General features: G+C 38.4%; 2 protein-coding genes across 2 annotated transcripts; one reads left to right on the forward strand and one right to left on the reverse strand.

Annotated features, from left to right (window-relative positions):
* The first annotated feature begins 6852 nt into the window (after nucleotides 1–6852).
* zdhhc15b (zinc finger DHHC-type palmitoyltransferase 15b) lies at nucleotides 6853–15365 on the forward strand. The gene is made up of 11 exons (XM_037780293.1): nucleotides 6853–7026; nucleotides 8823–8849; nucleotides 8970–9064; nucleotides 9175–9295; nucleotides 9630–9699; nucleotides 10010–10042; nucleotides 10128–10248; nucleotides 10427–10559; nucleotides 10690–10816; nucleotides 11168–11286; nucleotides 12009–15365. The coding sequence occupies exons 1-11, from the start codon at nucleotides 6882–6884 to the stop codon at nucleotides 12050–12052; spliced, it is 1035 nt and encodes a 344-aa protein (XP_037636221.1). The 5' UTR covers nucleotides 6853–6881; the 3' UTR covers nucleotides 12053–15365.
* Nucleotides 15285–22511, reverse strand: uprt (uracil phosphoribosyltransferase (FUR1) homolog (S. cerevisiae)). The gene is made up of 7 exons (XM_037780294.1): nucleotides 21941–22511; nucleotides 20055–20097; nucleotides 19901–19970; nucleotides 19630–19692; nucleotides 17552–17713; nucleotides 16839–16937; nucleotides 15285–15700 (listed from the first exon to the last, which is right to left on the reverse strand). The coding sequence occupies exons 1-7, from the start codon at nucleotides 22180–22182 to the stop codon at nucleotides 15594–15596; spliced, it is 786 nt and encodes a 261-aa protein (XP_037636222.1). The 5' UTR covers nucleotides 22183–22511; the 3' UTR covers nucleotides 15285–15593.
* Between the last annotated feature and the right edge of the window lie 1928 nt (nucleotides 22512–24439).

A 24439-nucleotide genomic window follows, 5' to 3' on the forward strand; every position in this document is an offset into this window, starting at 1 on the left:
ATTGCTGTTCTCACCGCCTGATCTGTCTCGACAGAGTTTGATACAAGAAATTCATATCCTGCAGCAAAACATCCAAAGGGGGGTGGGGCGGTTTGCACTCGTCAGTAAGATTTTCCTTGTGTGTGGTATTGTGTATGTTGTGACTGTGTCTCATGGAAAGATCAGCGTCCTTGGGGGGACGCTGGAGGCTGGCGTACAATACAAGGCAAACAGCATCTAAACCTGTGAGATGATAGACTTTCCAGCTGCCCTCTGTGTCCAGTTGCTGCGCTCTTTCTTTTCCCCCCAGCCTCTGTTTGTATCTCACCAATAGTACTTAACAACCACTTCCTTTTCACTCCTCCAAATAACACATATTGATACAACCAATCATATTTATGGAAAGTCAGCCTGAGGTGATGAAAACTAGTCTAAGTGAAAGCACTGCCTTTTGTTCTCAGTATCTCCGAGGAGAAAGGGGTTATCTCCAGATCAGATTTTCCATGAGGTGTTTCAGTGGCGAGGAGGTGGTTAAGTTTAGACAGAGCACAGGCGGTGTTTTAGCTTTCAAACGGGCTCTTGAAAGCGACAAAGCTGCTACAATTGCCCTTTGATGTTCCACTCCAAATATTATCATGTGGTTAGACACAATGTATTATTTTATCACTTGGCAAAAGGCAATTAATCTGTTTGATGACAAGCGCAGAGATCGAGAACAATGATCCTGATGAAATACGTTTTCAGTTTAGATCCTGTCAGCATCAAGGCAATGAAAAGAGCTCCATGGCAGCGTGTGATACAGAAATCGCCCATGAGTGCGTGACAAGCACACAGCGTAACGAAATGCCTTTATTAAAACGCGTGTAGCCCTGGCCATTGAAATTTCCATGATTGTTGAAGACACACAGGTCTCCACCCTTGAGCAGATTTATTTTCACACATGCTGGGTGAGGTGTCTGCAATTCCTCCCCGCCCTGTCATTGTTTGTTCTGCTGTTAAGTGTGAATATGAGCAGAGGCCAGGCAGAAATACAGCCTCGTTTAAGGGCTTCTCCTGCTCCGCTGAGTGCCGTTTGCTGATGTCACACTAGCCCAACAGCTTTCCAGACGTCTGTGGTCCGCCGTGTCCATCAGTGAGAACCAGACCTTGAGGCTCTGCAGTCGTCCTCAGAGTCAGAACATTTGGCTGTATGACGTAAAAAAGGCATGCATTATTCTCCCTGATTCCAACATGACTTATTCATACTTGCATAATGCACCAAAACAAGTTTCTAGACAGCTCTCAGGGTAACACATCAGTGTTAATAGGTTAATGGTAGAATGCATTAAGTCTTTTTCTGCGTTGTGTTAAGCTAAATTGCAAATGACGTGTGTGGCCATGTTCTGTGAAGTCATAGCTGTGTTTTCTTGTACTGGTCTGTCTCTGTAATTACTCCTGTACTCACGTCTGATTTTTGCACACATACCTTTTGTCTAAATGTGGGCAACTCAGAACAGCAGCGACTGTTTGATCACCTGGACGCACACCAATGACAATACGTCGAGATGAATGCAGACTTTCCAATATGCGCTCCATATTGACTTCAAACGGATGCACACATGATGAATTCCCCCTCCAGACACTGAAGCATGCAGGGAATGAAATTTGAAATCCTATCAAAACTCAACACTACATCATCTTTCTGTGTTGCAAAAACAACAACAAACATACAGTCTGCGAAACAAATAATACCTCCGTTCGTCTTCCACACACACACACCTCCCAAATGAATCACCCTCCCAAGTGCTTAGCATCATCAGCATTCCCTGAACCAGCCGTGACTGCAGAGCACAACCGCATGACATGAGAGTCTCAGGGGTCAAATGAAATGCACACGCTAAGTGCCACTTCATCTTCAAGGCATAACAGCGAGCAGCAGCTCAACAGCAAACTTAAATAACACCGCTTTGTGTCGGCCATTGTGCTCCTCCCGCCTGCTAATATGCCTACATGGTGGTACATTGTGAACCGAAGTCCTTGCGCACTTTCCTGCCGCCACGCATGACTTCTCCCCAAACGGGCTCTCTTCCAGCCCCTACTGTCTGTTTATGTAGACTACCACCGGGGCGGCGTGGAATGCACCTCCGCCACGCTCCGCTCACGCACACCTCCGAGACGAGGAGTCTGCCTCAACCTGCTGATATGAGCTGTTTGTGTTTTACTTTTTACACGGGGGTAAATGTTTTGATTAAAAGGCCGTTACTATTTTGCTAGTCACAATGGCTTTGTAGTGGAGGGGTTTTGCTGCCGTGCTGACGGATGGACGGCCGCTCCCTGCCTCCAGTGAGCGGTTGAATGAGAGAGGAGCTGTCATCGCCCAGCTGCCGACACTGTTGCCTGAAGAGAGAGGAAGACCGAGGGGGGGTCAAAGAGAGCAGGAATTGGATGGAGAGCCAGCGACAGACGACGTGTTGAAGTGGGAGAAGATGTCAGGGAAAGGAGCGGGCCTAGAGACTGAGAGGAGAGAACATGTGTGATGGAAGAGAGGAGGTCAGTATTGGGTGCAGCTCACCTCACACCCCTATCCCAGAAGGCGCTGCAGAGAGGGAGTCTGCATTACGTAAAGGGGGGAGAGCAGGTGGTACCGCGAAGCACACAAAGCCTCTACGACGCCTGCGATCAACAGTCCTGCTGGGCTGTTAGAATCCACGGTTAAATGCTCCAGTGAGTCTAGGGTCCCATGTAAAAAAGTGAGAAGTTTCACAGCATTCAGTAATGGGGAGACTATTACACTGGTTGTTACGCATTGTGTCGGACGGCCACGTCAGAGGATGACGGCATGTCATAAATCCTCAGAACAAAAGGAAGCAGCATCTCTCTGAAGGGATGGAGGAGGAATTAATGGGGTATATTAAAGATGAGAGTCGCACACTCATAAACAGATCAGTGCTGATAGTGACATCAGCTGCGTTGGTGTTCCCGCTGTTTCTTTTAATTTTTGTCAAACAAAGACAACTGTGAGCCATAAAACACATGTTCAAACAGGTCTAATTACCAGTCTAATTGGACACCTTGATGTTGACACAAACTCTCAATTCTCAATCTGCTTTGATGCAGATTTCATAACTTGCATAGTGGGATGAGCGCTGCTAATGCGTTTACACACATTTAACTGTAAGATTATTTATGTTCAAACTTGAGATTCTCTAAAGGGCAATGGTAAAAGGTGTGTGTGTGTGTGTGTGTATTGTAAAGTTGCTCGGATGATATCTGTGGCTGCAAGTTATTGGTCTCACAGTGCCTCCCATTGGTGACTGCTGCAAAGTGCATGTGGTGTTGATGTTGTTTTACCCCAAAATGTGTTAAAGTTCATTTAAACTGAACACAGACATAAAGTAAGGCATTAAATGGCATACTTAAGTGCTTGTAATTCCCCCCTGTAGTGAGCATAGTGTTTGAAAACAAAGTGTAATCTGATTCTTGGTTTGCCACTATATTGAATTCCTTTAACACACTATTGGGAGCCTATAACAGCAGAGACGATAATAAAATGAAAATGTTTTATTTTACTATTTAGATATTTGTTTTCATGTCTTTAAAAGTAGTGTGACAGAGTTGTGGAGTCGGATGATAGTTTGGGATCACAAACCAGTTCCCCTGAACCCACAGTGAGACAAGACGACCTAACTTTGGCTGCAGTTTCTCTGCCTCCAGACCAAAGACTGTATATATAGATGGACGACTTGTCTTCTCTTCCACCCACTGGATAGACAGACACAACAAGTAACCATAATATCTCTATAACTACATTTATGATCAAATTGACACATGTTCTATTACACAGACTCATGATTGTTATGGAAAGTTAAAGTTACATCTCCTCTCTCGTACAATTCAGAGCCTCCGGCTGCGTGACTACTTCACTCAGAGCAGCAGTCAATCACAGCTGTCAATCATGACGTTTCACCCTCTTTTTATAGCATCGAAAAACTAATTAAAACCAAATTTATCACAAAATAAACACTTGAACATATGTGTACATCAGTGGGATAAGAACTACCTAAAATTACAGAAAACATTTTTGAGAAACATTAATATGACGTGTACTTTGACTTTTTAGTTTGGTCCATGTCCCATCTGCTAACATGGAGGGGACAGGCTTTATGACCTATACTGCAGCCAACCACCAGGGGGCGATCCAGATGTTTTGGCTTCACTTTTGTGGAGCTGTCATGTCGTCCATCTTTACGGTATATACACTTAGACAGTCTATGCTCCAGAGCAGTTCTCCTCCCTCAAATTCAGACTCAATTGTGAGTTGTGTGACCTTTAGGTTTTCGGATTGCTCCTCTGTTTTGGGGTGATTGCAAAAGCCTGGCAGAGACTTTCAACTAGTGAAAGGAGAATAATCTGCTGCTCAGCCTCAGTTAGATGAAGAAGCTGTTAGTAAATTTCCAACAGAGCGAGAGAACTGACATCTGTATCCAGAGTGAGCAGCTAGTTCTCAACCTCAAATGGCACTGAGCAGAAGCAACGCCAACTCTTCGTCTTGATGAGTTTCAGACTTTTCAGCATTACATGTAATCAATCGTTCCTTGAGCATTATATTAGCTTTGGTATTCAGGGGAGGCAGACAGAATTAACAGAGTAGTGTAAAGGCTGGCTGTCCTGAACCTGACAACCTGGAGAAAGTAACACACAATCCTTTTTACCTCCTACATTGAAACACCTCATACCTCAAACATGTGACAGGAAGCCAAATATCAATCACATCTCCCAGAACGTTCTGATATTCTGATAACCTTTAAATGTGAAAATATTGCACTTGTAGATATTTCCACATATTCTTTCTCATAAATAGATGCTAAACAACTCTCTCACTGCATTTGTTGTTACATGCGTGCATTTGGTGCCACTTATACTATTACTTTTGTTTTACACGTCTTTACTGGAATCCAGATTATTCCCATAATATAAACAACATGTGCAATTACTGTGTTTGTAAGCACACATTTGCGCTTTTCTTTCTTTAAATTAATTTTCCTCTTATGCATCTTGTTACTGCTTGTTGCTGCAATGCATAAAACGACCCCCCATTCATTATCATTAAAGTTTAATTTAATCCAGTCAAATGTGTATAAATTGTGGATGGTAGAGATGAAAGTAACTCAATGCAGAATTATCACATTAAAATCAAATAAGAAATGATCCAAGGTGATGTAATTCACAGAGCATCTTAATGGAGAAGGTGAACATCAGTCGTTATGTTAAAAATAAATGAACTGCAGCAGCATTCATAGCTCATACTCAAAGAATGTTGATCCAATTTTGCTCTTGGGAGGGCAAAACAATTAGGTGATTTCTTGTGTGTGTGTGTGCGTGCGTGCGTGTGTGTGTGGCCTGCAGATATTTTGACAAGAACCCAACGGGTTGTATAACCTACAAATGAAGCACGCAGGAGTAAACAAGAGCACTTAATTGAAAAATGTACTGTTAAAGTTAAATCAATTCCTCATTCAGGTCCAGCTGAGGACCTGTGTTTTGTGTCATCCCCAATCTCTCTCTCCCCTCATTTCTTGTCAGCTCTCTGTTGTCCTCTATCTAATAAACTAGATGTAGTGGCATAAACCGTCCTCACCACTTCTAGCAGGATGTAAAGGTTTCTGACTCCCGTAGACTACCATGTCCAACTTCCACTTGCCCTCTGCAGACACTCACTCCTTGGTCAGCTTCAATGATGAGGCTCGTATTGTGAGTGAAAAGAAGTTTATTCCACGAAAATGAAAATAAACAAAAATATATCCATGATGAAATATCAAAAACTAACCAATTCCGCTGAAAATAGCTGAAATACAGTCTACAATCTGCGGTCAGAAAAATTGTTGCTCCCCATCCTGCTCCATTGAAGCCTAACTTGCACTAATCCCACTTAAAGGGACACACAAATTGTCCAATAGCAGGACAGACTAGAGAAGCACGTCTTAATAGGGCGAAACACACATCAGAGTCTAAATGGATCAAAACCCATTCTACAACATGACTAAATATCTTAATTCTAATGCATATCAAACATTAATAACACAATGTAATTTTGCTATGAGAATCAAATACAAAAAAATGTAAATGATACAACATGGCTCTTACACTAGAAAACAAAGTGGTAAGAGTTGTGGTTTGTTCATGCTCCTGTGTGTTGGACCATGTAGGACTCATGTGAAAACGCTGCACTTGGCTGGCTGGAGTGTTGCTGGTAGAGCAAGTTGTCCATTAATTGTGGATGTAGGTGTTGTGGGTTCAATCCCCAGCTCCTCCTGGCCACATGGCAAAGTATTCCTGAGCAAGTCACTGAACCCTAAATTACTCCCAATGTACAGCAAAAAAAAGTTTTGATATTATAAAGTAGTAATTTTACGTGTTATTTTCTTCTTTTCTTGTAAAGTTATGACTTTATTCTATTAATATCATGACTTTTTCTTGTAAAGTTATGACTTTATTCTCGTAATATTATGACTTTTTTTCTCGTAAAGTTATCACTTTATTCTCGTAAAATTACGTCTTTTTTTCTCCTAATATTATGACTTTATTCTGGAAATCTCTGATTTTTTCCCCCCTCAATGTAGCCCTAGTACTCCGTAGTACATTTGCACTTGGGCCCTCACTGCATCACTCACTTATATACTATATATATATATATATATAGACTATATACTTAGATTATAAACTGTGTTGCCTTCATCACAATGCTCAAATGTTTTGCTCCAGACAGATTTTTTTTGCCTGAAGTGTCTCTTTTGACAGTAAAGGTTAACCCCTGCTTTAGACAATCAAACTGACTGAGGATGCTGCTCTGGCTCCTTCAGTGCGGTGAATCGCTCGCCGATCTCACTGATGGGATAAATCCCAGGCCTGGTAGTGGAGCGCCGATGAGAGCAGAGAGGTTAGATGTGAACATGGCTCTCTCCAGAGGTTTGAGATGCTGTCAGAGGGTTTTCTCCTGGATACCTGTTCTTATCATCACCTCCGTGGTGCTGTGGTCCTACTACGCCTACGTCTTTGAGCTGTGTCTCTGTGAGTATGAGGAACTAGAGGCTGTGTGTTGTGATTTTCGCAGATTGCCGCACAGCAGTGTTGACAACATGAACCTGATAACAGACAGCAGCTAGGCGGAAGTGGATCAGGGTGTGTGTGCTTTTAATAGCTTAACGTGACATTTAGCTTTAAATACACCTAGTTAAATGTCTCATTGTCATTATTGGTTAGTGTTAACTCTGTGTTCAAACACAGACTGGCTGCTGTTGTTCCTCCTAGCTGCAACCTGTCAGTCTACTGAAGCTAGTCAGTGTTAGCAGGTCATGTTGTTCCTCTTTTCTACAGTCTGACATAGATTTACTGCATCGTTCATTATTTTAATTATAAATATATCGGTAACTAAATTGCCAAGGGTATTATATAATCCATTATGCTTCAGTTCTGATGGACATGAGTTCAGTACCAGGCATGACACTGAAGGCAGATTCACACTTCCTAAGGTGAAAACTAACATGTTGAGAAAGTGTTAGCTGTTGTTCCTCTTTTGCATAGTCTTAGATAGATTTACTGCATCGTTGCTTAATTTTTTGTTGTTGTTGTAATTATCATTATAATTTTGAACTTATTTATCTTTCATTATTATTATTATCATTATTATTATTATCATTATTATTATTATTATTATTATTATCATTATTATTATTATTATTATTATTATCATTATTATTATTATTGTTATTATTATTATTATTATTATTATTATTATTATTATTATTATTATTATCTTTTTCTATTTCTTTTATTTCTAACGTTTATCTCTTTATTTATTTATTTTCTTTCTATGTCTGTATTGTACCCTTTATGCTGCATTATATCCCTTTTATTTCTAACATCCATCACGAGGAAAAGTAAAAGACAGATTTAATGCCTTGTTGCTTAATTTATTTATTTTTTAATTATCATTATAATTTTGAACTTATTTATCTTTTTTATTATTATTATTATTATTATTATCATTATTATCATTATTGTTATTATTATTATTATTATTATTGTTATCTTTTTCTATTTCTTTTATTTCTAACGTTTATCTCTATATTTATCTCTTTATTTATTTATTTTCTTTCTATGTCTGTATTGTACCCTTTATGCTGCATTATATCCCCTTTTTATTTCTAACATCCATCACGATGAAAAGTAAAAGACAGATTTACTGCCTTGTTGCTTAATTTCACAGGAAATATATCAGTAACTAAATTGCCCTGGGTATTATATAAACAATTATGCTTCAGTTCAGATGGACATGAGTTCAGTATCAGGCATGCCACTGAAGGCAGATTCACACTTCCGAAGGTGAAAACTAACATGTTGAAAAGTACTGTAGTGTACAGAGCCATGGTGACATGGTGAACACTCTGCCTGGGTATATCATTCAAGAAAAAACATCTCCTTGCTGAACAGCTCTTTGTGTCTGCTGATATTTAGCTAACATCAAATCATAAAAAGTTTAATGTTGGATAAATACAAAGTCCTGTTAATATTTATGGTAAAAGAAGTTGTTGCTTGTTCTGTTTTTGTATGTTTTTGTATTTTGACATAATATGCTATGGTCCAACCACTAATGAATCATATTTACCTCTATACTCTGTGAATAGTATTAACTTGAACCTAGGTCCTGTGTTGTGTGTTGAGTTGTGTCTTGAATATTGCTGTGTTTTGTTGCTGTCACTTTTGATGTTGTGGTCATTGTTTGTAAAGATTGTAAAGTGACAGTTAGCTACACTGTCTAGCACCCGGCTTGTGTTTTTTATAATGCCATATTCCTGTTTTTACAGTTACACTCATCAGCACACTGGAAAAAGGTGAGTTACCCTCACATTTTTTGTGCTTTTGCACAAGCAGGGTGCGCTTCTATACAATACATTACGTTTATTTTATGGGTGTTTTGTAAATAATTGTGCCTATTGTTTTTGTGCTTTCAGTGGTATATCTACTGGTGTTTCATGTTTGCTTTGTGATGTTCTCCTGGACATACTGGAAGTCCATATTTACCCCCCCTGCATCACCATGCAAAAAGGTAATCCTGAACTGTTTATAGATGACAGGGTGAACATCATGTTGCTGATCTATTGTACTATACATACTATACTGTAATACAGATTTGATGTTTGTTGTGTGTCGCTCTAGTTTCAGCTGTCATACTCGGACAAGCAAAGATACGAGTTTGAAGAGAGGCCAGATGCTCAGAAACAAATCCTGGTTGAGATTGCAAAGAAGCTGCCTATCTTTAGTCGAGCTCAATCTGGAGGTAAATTGTCCTGTCAAGTAATTTATATTTTACTCACTGCAATGATATCATTTCATATGGAATTATTCACTTATTTGCCACCGGAGTAACAAGGCAGGTTCATTAACCACAGTCCGTCATCTCGCACATAATCTGTGTGCGTTGAAAAGAAGAAGGCTAGGACAATTAGCTTTGTGTGTGTGTGCTCCTGAGCATCCCCATCCAGAGTAATCAGCCAATGCATCTCTTTCATTAGTGCTGATTGCTAAGACTAAGATCTAGGCTACAGGAAGTAAGTGAAGGGTAAGCTCAGCTCAAATGTCTTTCGTTCACCTGGCCATCCTGTTGTCTCTAGCTATCAGGTTCTGCGACCGCTGCCAGGTACTGAAGCCTGACCGCTGTCACCACTGCTCGGTTTGTGAAACGTAAGTCACTCTTTCCTCCTAAATCCATTCATCTAGAGAGATTGCCCTAGGCAAGGAGATCCTTGTTGGCCTGGGACTGTTGTGATAATTAGAAGGTGTTGTTTTGCTGGCACACTATCTCTCCGAGAGAATATCCTAATGATCAATCAGAGCAGAGGTTTACCACAAGGAATCAGAGTGCTGTCAGAAGATGAGAAGGTTGTTTTGAAAGTTGGAGTTTTATGATATCATGAGTGGTATTAACTGCTTTAACATAACTGCCATACTGTCAAAATGAAATGCAGAAACAAAATGTGTTTTTCTTTTAAAGATGTGTCCTGAAGATGGACCATCACTGTCCCTGGTAAGTAGTAACTAAGCCTGTATTTCCCTGTTTGGAGGAATTTATGCAGAAATTTTGCTCTGACACCAGAATGTCTTTTTTTCAGGGTGAACAACTGTGTGGGCTTTGCCAACTACAAGTTTTTCCTGCTTTTTCTCTCCTACTCCATGGTGTACTGTGTATTCATTGGAGCAACAGTCTTTCAGTATTTCCTCAAATTCTGGGTGGTGAGTGTCGTCTAAATTATCACTCATGCTCAACATCATAATGGAGTTATATAACATTAGTTGCACATAGTCGGCACTATTCCTCGAGAACAGAGAGCTAAACCCAGTGGCGTGAGTTATACCCTTTTAAAGCCCAACATTTTCTCAAGTTTCTCGTTCTCCTGTTTCTCTCTCCCAGGGGGACTTGCCAAATGGGCCCGCAAAGTTCCATGTCCTCTTCCTCATGTTTGTGGCGCTCATGTTCTTCGTCAGTCTCATGTTCCTCTTCGGCTACCACTGTTGGTTGGTGGCCAAGAACCGATCCACTTTAGGTGAGGATTTACATATTTATCGGATAACCCCTTATATTCTGCTCATGAAGCTGCTCTCTCATGTATGTCCTTTTTAAGAGTTGATTTGCAGAATTGAAAACATATTCTGATTGTTTTTTTCTTTTTCTAGAGGCCTTCTCGGCTCCAGTTTTTGTCGGTGGTCCAGACAGAAATGGCTTCAATGTCGGCATACGCAGAAACCTGCAGCAGGTATTTGGGGAAGATCGGAGGCTGTGGTTCATCCCTGTTTTCTCAAGGTGAGTTTGTTGTCAAGAGGCAGCAAGTTAAAGATGCATAATGATAATGATTAAAGTTTCGAATTTGCTATACAAAAGAAATTTGGTTTGCAGTATACACAGAATTAAAATACTGAACCAGAGGAAAAATGGCATACAACATATATATATATATATATGATAAGCTACAGGGGATATGGATAGTTGATAGAATGGACCATATTGAGTTGAATATAGAATTGTTTTACATGTAGCGGCGTCAAAGCTAATGAACAAAATGTAGAATGAGGGACCGGATCAGTGGATGGAATGAGGTAATGGCCACGGTTCCTTAACTAGCTCCCATTTTCTTTTGTGCGCTGGACACGTCAGCCAAGGGAATGGCCACTACTTCCCCTTGAAGAATCGTAATTCTGAGTCCCACAACCCCTTATTAGCTAATGAGGACATGTGGGAGGAGTCGGATGACGGCTCTGAGGAGGGAAGCTTGGGTGAGTCACTTTCCTTTTGGTTCATATGCATATTTACACTTCCACATGTTCTTTGTCGTTCCTAGAATACAAACGGCTTTTAAATATCTTAAAACTGATATCAGTAACCTTCTGCATTGTGTGTAAATGTATTTTTTTAATTCAAGTTTAAAAAAAAAAAAAAAGACGGCATTTGCAACAATGTCACTTGATGAACTAGATCAATATTTCTCCGTAGCAAAGTCTGAAGAATGTGTCTAACCTCAGTAAATGTGCTATTTGTAGTGTTTCACTACAATAAATATACCGCCTAATCCATAAAAAATATGGATTGATAAACTACTATGGGTTTGATTGGTACAACCAGAAAAATGAATTTGAATATGTGCTCTGAATTTGTTGTTTTTAAATTGTTTTCGTTTTGCCGCTCAGTGCTTCAATAGACACTGGAGTTGTTTTTGCAAGCAAATGCTTTTCCCAAGTACCAAAAAAGGATCCAGGATGTGATTGTGACAGTGAAACAAACCAAAAACACAAATGTGTTTAAATTCAAATTCAATAATCTGGAGGTACCAATCTCCCATTGTACAACAGTCTGCTGTGTTTGGATTCTAACCTTACTATTCTGCTACCACCTGGTGGTGATATGCAACACAATGTTAACTACCGTATGAACTGCATCAGTTTCAACACACACTAATAAAATAATGCATGCTGAAATTTCTTTTTTTCTTTCGTTCCAGTTGAGGACCATGATCCGTCTGTTACCATAGAGATGGAGGAATAGTAAGTTAATGTAAAGACAATCTACACTGGAACAGAGGATGTAGATTTAATATCGCACACACTGTGTACCACGAGGCAAACGCATTCCAAACCATGTGGATGTTCAGACACAAAAAATTCTGAAGGGGGCCAAACGTGTGGATTAAAACCTGCATTTGGATTGTCATTGCCACTTTAACCTGTGTGTTTTACAGAATGATGAATACAGGAACTCAATGGACAACCAGTAGCATCACCTCTCCTCTCATGGACGACAGTATCAGTTTGATTCGGATAAAAAAAACTTGTCAAATATTACCTCGCATACAAAACAACTGCTATTAATACCATGGCTCGTATTTATTTCCCTCTGGTTGTTCATCTCAAGGCACTGGCCTCTGTGGGATTATACATTACTGTTAATTGGGAAGCTTCTGTCTGGCACTGTACTACTTTATAGGCCTCTGTTTCATTGTTGGGCTGTGAGTTTACGGTGTTGCACCTTCGAGCTCGATCTGTGTAGGCTGGTATCTAAATTGACACCCATAATGCTCCAGAGGTATCTTGTAGTGATTCAGTCGTCGGGCCTCTACCAGTTTGGGTCTTGCAGCATATTAACATAAGATTTTACTTTATTCAATGAACATAAGCATATTATAATACCTGACTTAACCTCCGCCTTATTAACATATTTATTCTTGTGTTTTGGGAGTCCATTTCTCCTAAGAATGTATCCAGCAAAAATAGATGTGAATAGACTGTGCCAACATTTTGGGCACTTATTTATGAAAGAACTTCTCATATTGTGCTTTAATAGAGTACTTCAGCATTAATATGGAGTTAAAATGCCATTACCAATGTCTGATCAGACTAGTGACGGTAATAAAAACAGAACTAACATATATTTGTAGCTTTGGTTCACAGCTACAGCTCGATATGTATGAGAATTAATCCTGGAATCTCAACAAGAGTATTATGGCAAACTTCGAGGTATACTATGCAGGAATTTCCTAAAAAAACAATGTATAGACTCACACAAAAATAATCCTTCTCAATAATTACTGGTGACTAGAAGTGTGTGGTGGTGTCTGTATCTGCAGAGACCCTGCCCTCTGCCTGTATTTTCTCTTTTCTTTTTCTTTTTTGCTGTGTTCAGACCATTTCTGGGCGTCAGCCTTTGGGCAGTTGGTGTGTAGCCCCCAGTCAATAACAGCATACAGGTGAGGCTGTGACTTTATAGAAAGGTAGTGACCAGGTTACATCTGTCTCCGTCTCTCTCCTCTGCTAGGGATGTCATGGTGAGGAAATGTTCTCACCGGTTATTAATTTGTGACAACACCGGTGTTACCTCATTAACATTATTAGGTTCCCTATTAGCATTGGTTTTGAATCCGAAATATTGCCAAATTAGGCGCTTTTGCTTTTCGCTTTGACACCAAATCCTCCGCCATCATCTTGTCTGTCAACTCTCGTTCTGTGTGTGTGAAATCTGACTTCTGCTACTCTGTGCTGCAGCTCTGTACAGAGCAGAGTCTTTTGCTTTTAGTTTGTAGTGTCCGTCGTCCGACTATGTATTGATGACACGGCGCTGATGCGCGAAAATGAACTAAATAAACTAAATGGGTTTTATTTCTATAAAAAAAACACGAAGCAAAACGACGGTAGGCAAGTCATGTAATTGGTGTATGCCCGAACACTGAGTAAACACTGGTGACAGACTATCGCAGCAAGCCTACTCTCTCTGTGTCATGGATGTGTAAAGAGCTGCAGGTTTGTGTGTCTGTTTGACCGAGGGTGGGGTTGTGCCACACACACACATGCAGAGCAGAGAGGCCACAGCGGACATGATGAAGCGTGCGCTTTGGCTGCATTCACATAAATTGCGGCACCTTCCTGCAGGGTTGTGCGGAGGTGTGGATGTGTTTATTTGTGCTTTGGAACGTAACCGCCATGAAACAATCAGAAAATAACATTTCATTTTTCTGATTCACTGCTTTTTCTCGTTAACGCCGCTCCCTCTCTTCATTCACTCTCTAGCTCCTCTCTCTTGCTCGTTGAGCTGGGGAGGAGGGGCCAACAAATGTTGTGTGTTCAAACAGTAAGCGAGAATTGCTGCATAGTATACCTTTTAAATATAACGTTTAGCACATATCCTGAATATACTGTATATCATGATATCATTAAATTATTTATATTTAAAACAAATGCAGTAATCAGTTTGATTTTAAGGTCTGGGATGAGCATAGGAGACATACTGTGATAGACGTAGTTTTAAAAATATACTTGTCACGACCTATCAGCCATCCCTAGGCTAGCACGATAACACTTCTGTGTGGATGCAAAGCGAAATTAGTTTTCATCATAGCCACAATACCACTCATGGAGAGGACATAGGCTCCTCTACTGTATGTCTGTTTTCACTTTTGATCTTTTTAAACTTGCAGATAACTGTACATATACGTATATATTATGACTGATCCTCATCCACTGGTTGGTACAGGTCAGCAATCTTCTGCAATATGATAGTCTACGTTTTTTTTCTACCTGTGTTTATGCATTTTGAAATTTTGAATACCAGTGAAACAGATTCTCCTCATCGAGACTGTTTGGTTTATGGATGTGTGTATTTAGCCAGTGTGCTTAGTTTAAAACCATATCTGTAACTGAGTACACCCATTTATTTAGTCAAGGAAAAAGTTAGGCCTTTATCAAACCTTGATGCTCTTTGATCTTCACACGTTAACTTGCTTCATCAGATCTGCTTTTCTACTATGTTGGAAAAGACAAATCAAATGCTGCTCATGTCTAAGAAATACATAAGTCATTTATTGATTCAACCTGTCGTTTTCATCTGAGGTATGAGTCGGTGTTTGAAAGCATGTATAAACCATTAGGAAAGATGTGGATGTTGAGTGTTTCATGTAGTCTCGTCTATTTATTGTTATAATCTTCAGCTTTTTTTCTTGTGTATTGAGTTTACTGATTCATTACTGCTGCAGGCGGTGTCTGTATATTTTGCTCCATCAAGTGAAACTTCAAATAAACTATTGAAGCAATGTGCTTTTATCAAATAGTAGGATATTTATAACATGAGAAGATGACAAATTATTCCCATTACGCAGACAGGAGTTCAACATTGCTAGAGCACATACAGTATGGTCCCTTTTGAATTGTCTTTGGAGTATGTGATTGTGGCGCTTCCCTTTTTCAACACCTCTGAACCACCAAAAGTACTGATACTGTTACGTTTGCTGTTGTCTTTTAACAAATATAAATTCTTTATTTTCCATCAGTTGTTGTAACATGCAAAATAAAATGATCCAAGTTGAACTGTTTATATGGTTTGGGATTGTCTTCTTTCTTTATCGCGAGTATACACAGCAAAAAAAAACAACACAATAATTAATACAATCGATCAGATTAATCATTTTGTGTCAGTTTAGGAACTTTTAAAATAAAGAAATGGTATTTGGCACAACACGGAGAACATGATACATTTAAATGAACAAGACAAAATATACTCAAAACAATTTGCAGGTCATGTTCCTCAGGTGGTCCTCCGTTTAGTCGGTGCCAAAGTACCTCTGTCCGAAATGTGTCGGAGCCACCTGGTGCACCTCCGTGGTTAAGATGGTGATTTCTGGGAACTCCTGGATTATAGATTTGGCTCCTGGGAGAAAAAGTAAAACGTATTACACTTGATGAAGTATTCAAAGGTAAACTAAGATATCCAGCAACACGGCTGCTGTTAAGATGGAGTAAAAAATAGTGGTTAAAAGTGATACAAAAGCAACCTGAGAAACTAATACCCAAAATCAAACTTATTTTCTATGATTCGGTTGTCGTGCCATTCATCTGTCCGCAGAGGATGAATCTTGTCTTTTCATTAAATGTTGCACTGCTTTGCCAAATGTTTTCAACTTGCCCAACACAGAAGTTCTTGACAGGCTACCTAAAAAAAGCTAGTGACCAAATGGAGCCTAACTACTGTTGAGGCTGATAAATTAAAGTGAAAACAGACAAAAGCAGTTGAGCCTACAGTAGGTCTACTTTATGATGTTGGGAGTAAAGATGCAAAAGAACAAAAACAATTGCTGAAAACCAGTTGATCCTGAACCACAGCTTGCAGTACGGTAAACACACACAGATAATTAACATGTCTCTACTAAAGCTAAATGAAATACAAAGGTCACCTATTTTAAGCCTTTTGTCAAATGCAAATGTACAATAAGCCAAAAACCATTTTTAAAGACAGATTTGCAGTCAGTGTGTAAACATCATGGACTAAACATGAATTCATATTTATTTAGAAATGGAAATAATCGTAATGGACGTTGTGCTAATTCCTTAGGCATGGTACATTATCCTTTCACCATTAGAGTGGTGAAAATGTTATGTTAACATGCTCTTCAGATTTCAATATGTCCTGTGTTAAAGTGGATGTTTTGGCTCATTGATGGCACTAGAAGAAAGGTCAAGGGGTTAAAAAAAACCCATTAGAAATACTTCTCTGGAAAAACCACGAATATCCCCAATAAATGTCACGGCAATCTGGCGACTAGATAGAGAGAAATCTACTCCAGGACAACGCTGTTTCTTGTCCAATTTAAAGATAATCTGCTGCCTTGTTCACTCTTTTAAAACTTGTTGGTTGAATTAAACAGCATTGTGGTTCCCAGCAGTATATTGTATGAAGACAATGACAGAGGAGGAAATAGGAGTGGAGAGACTAAAGTGTGTGATCTGGTGTGTAAACAGAAGTAAATTGGTGATGAGCTGCAGTGAACCGGCTGTGTGGTGGTATATACCGTGAGGCGTGGAGAAAAGGCTGAGGAGCATGATATGTCTGGGCTGGACTCCGTGCTCTATCAGCACCTTCACCGCCTCGATGACGGTGTTCCCAGTACCTGCGGACATAGACAAATTTAAGGTTCAACGTTTGTTTCGCATTCAAATGTTCATAATGTCACTTTATTTACAGAATCCTTGTGTTAATGTTAGCATCTGAAAAATGTACTGAGCTGTGTGCTGATCGATAGTCTGGGCACTTGGCAGGCTTTCATTTCTGACCCAGTTAGCAGGCATCAGTGTTACCATATGTTCCATCACTGTGACATGATAAAACATACCGTCAGCCTGGCTCGGTCCCCATCATATTTTTTCAAAAAAACTGAGAGCAGAAAATGCCACGTTGTGACATTGGGAAACCAGGGCTATTAGGATACTATTTTTGTTGGCCCTCATTATGCTATTCAGCAGCTTGGTGGCCATCTCCCAGGCAGTGTATAATTTCCCCCATGAGAGCTATAATTATCAGAACAGTGTGAATGGGCCGGTATGATGTGGAAACGCAGACTTGGCGCTGAAGGTCAATTCAAGGGAGGTTTCTCAAAATGAAAAATACATGAAACCGTTTTTGCATTTGCACAAAAATGGACATGTCTTGACATTTGCGTGCTATTGAGGGCGGTAAACTGGAGTCATCAGTAAGATAAACTGTGCTCAGCCCTGCGTTACTTACTGAGGATGGGGTACATGAGCAGCACTTTTCTTCTGTAAATATCTGGAGGGAACTTGGCGTAGTAGACCTTGGCTTTCTGTGTCTCCTCATCGCTCTGGATGAGGATCTTGCCGATGCGGATGGAGCGGCAGCAGTCCCGGAGACCCTGCTCCATGGCCTCGCCTGTGGGGAGACACAAAACACAACAGGGATTAAAATGTTGTTTATTCGAATACATTCGTTGCTTGGAGCCGGTTGTGGTGGCAGTTTCTGTTAAAACAAGACACAAACCAACGTAACAACTTGTCTTTCAGTGAATTTAATAAAAAGGGATACATTAATAACTAAAGCATCTGCAGATGGACTCACGAGCACAGCCACCTGTTGTGGACTGTGGCAAGTGAGCCCCGAATACAAAGAGTAGTCAGTATTTATACATTTAAAGCATAACACGAAGATAAGTGCAAAGAAGAAAGGAAGAGAAGGATAGAAAGTGTATCAATGCGTCAGCACACAGCAGACAACAGAGCATCACAAGACATAACAAGTATTTCAGCAATCTGTTGTTTGCAGTTACAGAGAACTAAAATGTCAGGTCACTGTCCTATGGTGACGAAGTTGAACATGTGAGGCCCTGAGATTATCTAAAGGTACAGTGTTAAACTGCAGATATGAAAATTGCCATTACACGGTGTGCCAGCATTACTTTTTTCATCAATGCTGATTTACAATAGCCTTGCACCAACACGTGATGTGTGTGTGAATCCTTGCAATGAGACGCAGAGAAGCCCATGTCCAACAAAAACTTGAAGGCCTTCTTTTTACGCAGCCTATATTAGGGATAGGAATATGGCTGCAACTAACAATTATCTCCATTGTCGATTAATCTCTTGATCATTTTCTTGATTAATCGATTAGTTGTTCGGTCTAGAAAATGTCAGAAAATGGTGAAAATGTCAATTAGTGTTTCTCAAATGTCTTTTTTTGTCCACAGCTCAAAAATATTTAGTTTACTGTCATAATGGAGTAAAGAAACCAGAAAATATTCACATTAAAGAAGCTGGAACCAGATCATTTTGACCTCTTTTTCTTAAAAAATCACTCAAACCAATTAATCGATTATCAAAATAGTTGGTTATTAATTTAATAGTTGACAACTAATCGAATCGTTGCAGCTTTAAAATGCGCCTTTAAAACATAATCAAAATATCCATACTTGGTGCCAAATATGCATACAGTGCTGTCAATTAAAATAAAACAAAAAACAATGTATCAATTTTCCCTCCACATTTACGTAATACATTAGTGACGGCACTCAAGTGCAACGCACATCGGCCACATTGTGTAGCATTGCTTCACTTAACATCCATAGAACACACTGGACGTACCACGCAGAATAAAATATTAAATGTACAGTAGCCTGGAGGTGCCGATATGGAGAGCAAACGCGATAAAATGGATTTTCTGGGATGCTGTTGTGTCGCTGAAAAACAGGACAGCATTGTGTATACTGATACGCTGATAAGCGTCAACCCACGAGGACGAGTGTCAAGACGCCACTGTTGTATGGATTAGATAGAAATCGACAGGTGCAGCAGGTGATTTGACTGGCGTCATACACGGCTCTTGTGCGTTGCCTTTAAGATGTTGTATTTGAGCCATACTGTGTCCAACAGGCCGAAGTTTCACATTTCCTGCCCTAGCATTTCTGTCATAAAAGGATGATACAGGGTTTCCAATAACTGCATTAGGTTTTGCATTTGACAGCGATAAGAGTCTCATTAAATCTGACGGAGAAAGAAAGTGAGAGTCGCTGACTGCGATGCCTTCAGAATTGCCCCATGTAACATTATTCTATTGTATTATAAAGTATTAAAATGATCAATAACTTCTCACTGAGACAAAAGACCTGACTACTGATAAAAAGGCGACTGATCCAGAGCACACAATAGCCCGACCTGATGAATATGCGCAGAACAGAATGTACAGCATGAGTGCACAGTCGGCACAAATCACATATGCATGGATGGAAGACACGATACATGCCCTTACAAAGGAGACTCTAATTTGGCTGGTGTGCTATGGCGGGTTTAACTTACCACTCCTCATTATGCTGACTCCACAGTTGCCTCTTTCAAACTTGACACCTTCATACTTGTACCCTGCGGGGAAAAATGAAGTAGGAACATTCACAAATGTAGCTGCTCTGAACGAGCCCTCTAGACATATACACTGGAGGTAAGACACTGGATGGAAGCCCTGCACTTAGTTTAGCATTTTCTTTATTATAATCGTTGAGCTCGAGCTCAGATTCTGTGTCCAACCTTTAAACTAAATGTTGACTCGGTTATTAGAGAAAGAGATGCTCACCTGTTGGCGTGGTCACAGTGCACTCTGAGTAGGGGAGCTGATTTAATCCCTCCTCAACTACTAGTCTGATCTGTCGTTGGAGAAATAAAAAAGCTTACAGCTTGTAGTTTATCAACATACACGAACAGTATGGAGTATTGAGTCATGATATTACCAATCGATCAGCACAAAACACAAAGTCTCCTCTGCTGGTTGACCTGAAAATATGAATATAAACATTTGGTTAGTTCAGAATGTACTTCTCACATGGATGCACCAAACCCACTTTAATTCTCCTGTTATGATACATAAATGTATGGTATTGGTGCTGATCCAATTCCAGAGATCTCTTCCAACTTAATATCTTTGATTGGGATCATTCCTCTATGTGTAAGGTAAGGTCAAATGAGGCTGAAACTTCTTAACAATAAGTGGAGATGTTACGACACTAATATTCTTTTGATGCTTGTGCAAAATTTTAATTATATTGTTCTAGAGGGTCTTCTTAAAGTGTGTAGTTGAAATTATGATTTATTATGACAGTGACTAGGAAACAGTATTTGACAGGAGAGACTTCAGAGACTATGTCCAAAGCACACTGGAGCACACAGATTTAAGGCGGAGATTTAAAATCGGAGATTTCCAGAATAAAGTCATAATTCTACGAGAAAAAATTCGTAATATCACGAGAATAAAGTCTTAATATTAAGAGAATAAAGTCATAACTTTGCGGGAAAAAAAGGAAATAATTCGTAAAATTACTACTTTATATTTATACTACTACTATAATATTGTCTTTATTCTCATAATACAACTTTTTTTCTCTTAAACATATGACTTTATTCTCATAATATTACAACTTTTTTCTCATAAACTTGTGACTTTATTCTCGTAATATTTTGACATTATTCTCATAATATTACAACTTTTTTCTCATAAACTTGTGACTTTGTTCTCGTAATATTATGACTTTATTATCATAGTATTACAACTTTTTTCTCATGAACTTTTGACTTAGTTCTCGTAATATTATGACTTTATTCTCATATTACAACTTTTTTCTCATAAACTTGTGACTTTGTTCTCGTAATATTATGACTTTATTCTCATAATATTACAACTTTTTTTCTAATATAGTTGTGACTTTATTCTCGTAATATTATGACTTTATTCTCATAATACTACAACTTTTTTCTCTTAAACTTGTGACTTTATTTTCATATTACAACTTTTTTTCTCATAAACTTGTGACTTTATTCTCATGTTATTCTCATAATATTACAACTTTCTTCTCATAAACTTGTGACTTTATTCTCAAAATATTACAACTTTTTTTCTCATAAACTTGTTACTTTATTCTCGTAATATTATGATTTTATTCTCATATTACTACTTTTTTCTCATGAAGCTTTGATTTTTTTCTCATAGTATTACAACTTTTTTCTCATTAACTTGTGACTTTATTCTCAAAATATTACAACTATTTTTTTCTCATAAACTTGTTACTTTATTCTTGTAATATGATTTTATTCTCATAATATTACTACTTTTTTTTCTCATGAACCTTTGAATTTTTTTTCATAGTATTGCAACTTTTTCTCATAAACTTCTGACTTTATTCTCGTAATATTATGACTTTAATCTCATATTACTACTTTTTTCTCATGAACCTTTGACTTTTTTCTCATAGTATTACAACTTTTTTCTCATAAACTTGTGACTTTATTCTCAAAATATTACAACTATTTTTTTCTCATAAACTTGTTACTTTATTCTCGTAATATTATGATTTTATTCTCATAATATTACAATTTTTTTTCTCATGAACTTTTGACTTTTTTTCTCGTTATATTGTATATTTACTGTATAGGATTCTAGTTGTGATACACCTTGAATGTTGCCCTTTTCCTATAATTAAGTACTTAAATCTAATATTTTAATGAATATATATATATATATATATATATATATATATATATATATATATATACTGTAATCTGTACCACAATCATCAGATTTATTGTATTCCATATGGCCAAGATAAATGAGTATTTGACTCACTTGTCTCTGATTATGGTCTGTAATTCACGGATCTGGTCGTTCAGAGGGAGCAGTTTGAGCTGAGGTCCCAGGTGTTGCTGGCTGTCAGTCTCTAAGGAGGCATCAGAGCTGGACAACACTGCAGGCACACCGCTGCTGCTGCTGCTGCTGCTGCTGCTGTTGTTATTAGCAAACCGTACTTGCTTCATTGGGTGCTCCTGGCCACTATTGACATTATTCAGCTGCTGATTGTGGCATGGCATCCTGAGTGCGAGGGTTTCTGTCTTAATAATACTGTGCTAAATAAACCAGACAGCCTTTTCTTTGACCCAGTTTTTATGCTAGTCTGACAAAAACAACGTGCTTTAGCCTCGACTAGCTGTTTTAAAGTGAGATTATCAGAGTCTACAATCTACAGCGGAGATACTGCTAATTAACACCACATTCACAAACCTTTAGATACTCTATAAAGTCGTATTAAAGTCAAACTATCGGCTGATATGTTGTTAAAATGTAGAGTCAAGTGGAGCTGCTACTATGCTAAACTAGCTCTGCTTTGACAGCAGTTGAAGAAGACCGGATATGACGTATACAGCGTGTTGACTAACCGCCAAGGCTAATGGAAGGAGGTTGGGACAAGTTGTTTTTTAATTATTTTTTTTTTATTATTTCAAAATGACAGTAAACATAGTAACAGCAGGAAACATTAAAAACATTTACATACAAAAGAAGAATAGCGAAAATAAAAAACAAAGAGCTGTGACAAACATAAAAGGACAACCGAAATGAAACAAAACCAAAATAAAATAATAATAAAAAAAAAAAACACACAATAAAAATAAATAAATAAGTAGATGATAATAAAAAAGACCACGCGAGAGTATGACAATAATTTCACTTAAAAACATTAAAGATATTGCATACATTCATTGTTTTCATTTCTTTTTTGTTTTGTGAGGAATAAATTGTTGACATATACAATTCCATTTCTTTCATAAATACAAAGAAATTAGCCTTTTTTTTTTAGTAAATTTACACTTGTGTATGTGGAACTTCCCGAGAATTAAAATTAAATTAATAATAAAAAAATACAACACTGTCTTTGTCACCGTAATCATAGCAACCAAATATAATATTTCTATAGTAAAGTGCAAAATCTGAGAAAATGTTAAGAAGTATAAAATTCTTGACATCTTTCCACAATTCACATCTAAATGTACAGGACTAGAATAAATGAGAGCAAGTTTCAGGATGTGATTCGCAGAAGGAACAATTTACATCTATGTCACTCTTTAACTTTTGTAAGAAATGTTTCACTGGATAGAATCAGTGGATCAACTTAAATGACACCTCTTTTTTCTAACCCTATAATAGGGCTGGGACGATATGCCTATCTCCCGATTTGATACTATCACGATACATGGGTGCCGATTTGATATGTATTGCGATTCGATATTAAGATTTATTGCGATTTTTGTTAACTTTTTTAGCACTAGACCATGGGGAAAAGTCTAATCATACACTCTAGGGACTTTCACTTTGGAAAATATCTAGATTGATACAGTAAAAATGTTTGATTTTCAGCATGTATGTAGTCAGAGATGTCCTGAAGTCAACAGGACCAGGATAAATGAGAGCAAGTTTCAGGATGTGATTTTTACATCTATGTCACTCTTTAACTTTTGTAAGAAATGTTTCACTGGATAGAATCTGTGGATAAATGACACCTCTTTTATCTTATTTGTTAGAAGGAACTTTTGCGGTAAGGACCAAACTTTCTTCCAGTCAATATCACTAACAAAATTACTCCAATAAAATGTTGCTGCCGTAGTAGAAACCATGCTGTCCTGAAACAAGGCTCTTATCCTGGAGTTCACACCTCTATTAACCCTCCTGTTGTCTTCCCATCGACCATTTAACTTTTGTCTTCCAGGGTCGAAACTGACCTGGTCTGGTTTGACTGTTTTTAAAGCATGCATTATAAATTATCACCCAATTCTGTATTACACCTTTTTGGCCAACGTCATTCCAACTCATTACCACAAGTTTTACACTTTTTTGAGAATTCATGGTCAATAAACCTAATTTATATGAAATTAAACATCATTTTTTTAGGAGAAAATGCAGAAATTATTAATTATTTGGACTATACTCAAAATTGGAGGAATAATGTTGATGGATTATCACAGACCGGTATATGTCAAAGTTTAGTCAGAATATTACAAAAAATGTTTAATGACAGTGTGACACATTGCACATGAACACCACAGGGGCTATAATTTTGGATAAAGTACCCATACTGCAACAAAAGTAGTGGTCATTATTATTATTTTTTGCAAAGACCATATAAGGGAACCATCCATGTAATTTCGGGGCAATTAGGTAAAAGACATCCATATTTATGATATAATGAAGTTTGAAAACGGGTTGACCCGAAGACAACAGGGAGGTTAAAAGAAAAACAGACTTCTACTGCGCATGTGCAATACCGCCCTGAGAAATGACGTGATGATGACGCGT

Source organism: Sebastes umbrosus, chromosome 9 (genome assembly GCF_015220745.1).
Source record: "Sebastes umbrosus isolate fSebUmb1 chromosome 9, fSebUmb1.pri, whole genome shotgun sequence".
Taxonomy (NCBI): Eukaryota; Metazoa; Chordata; class Actinopteri; order Perciformes; family Sebastidae; genus Sebastes; species Sebastes umbrosus.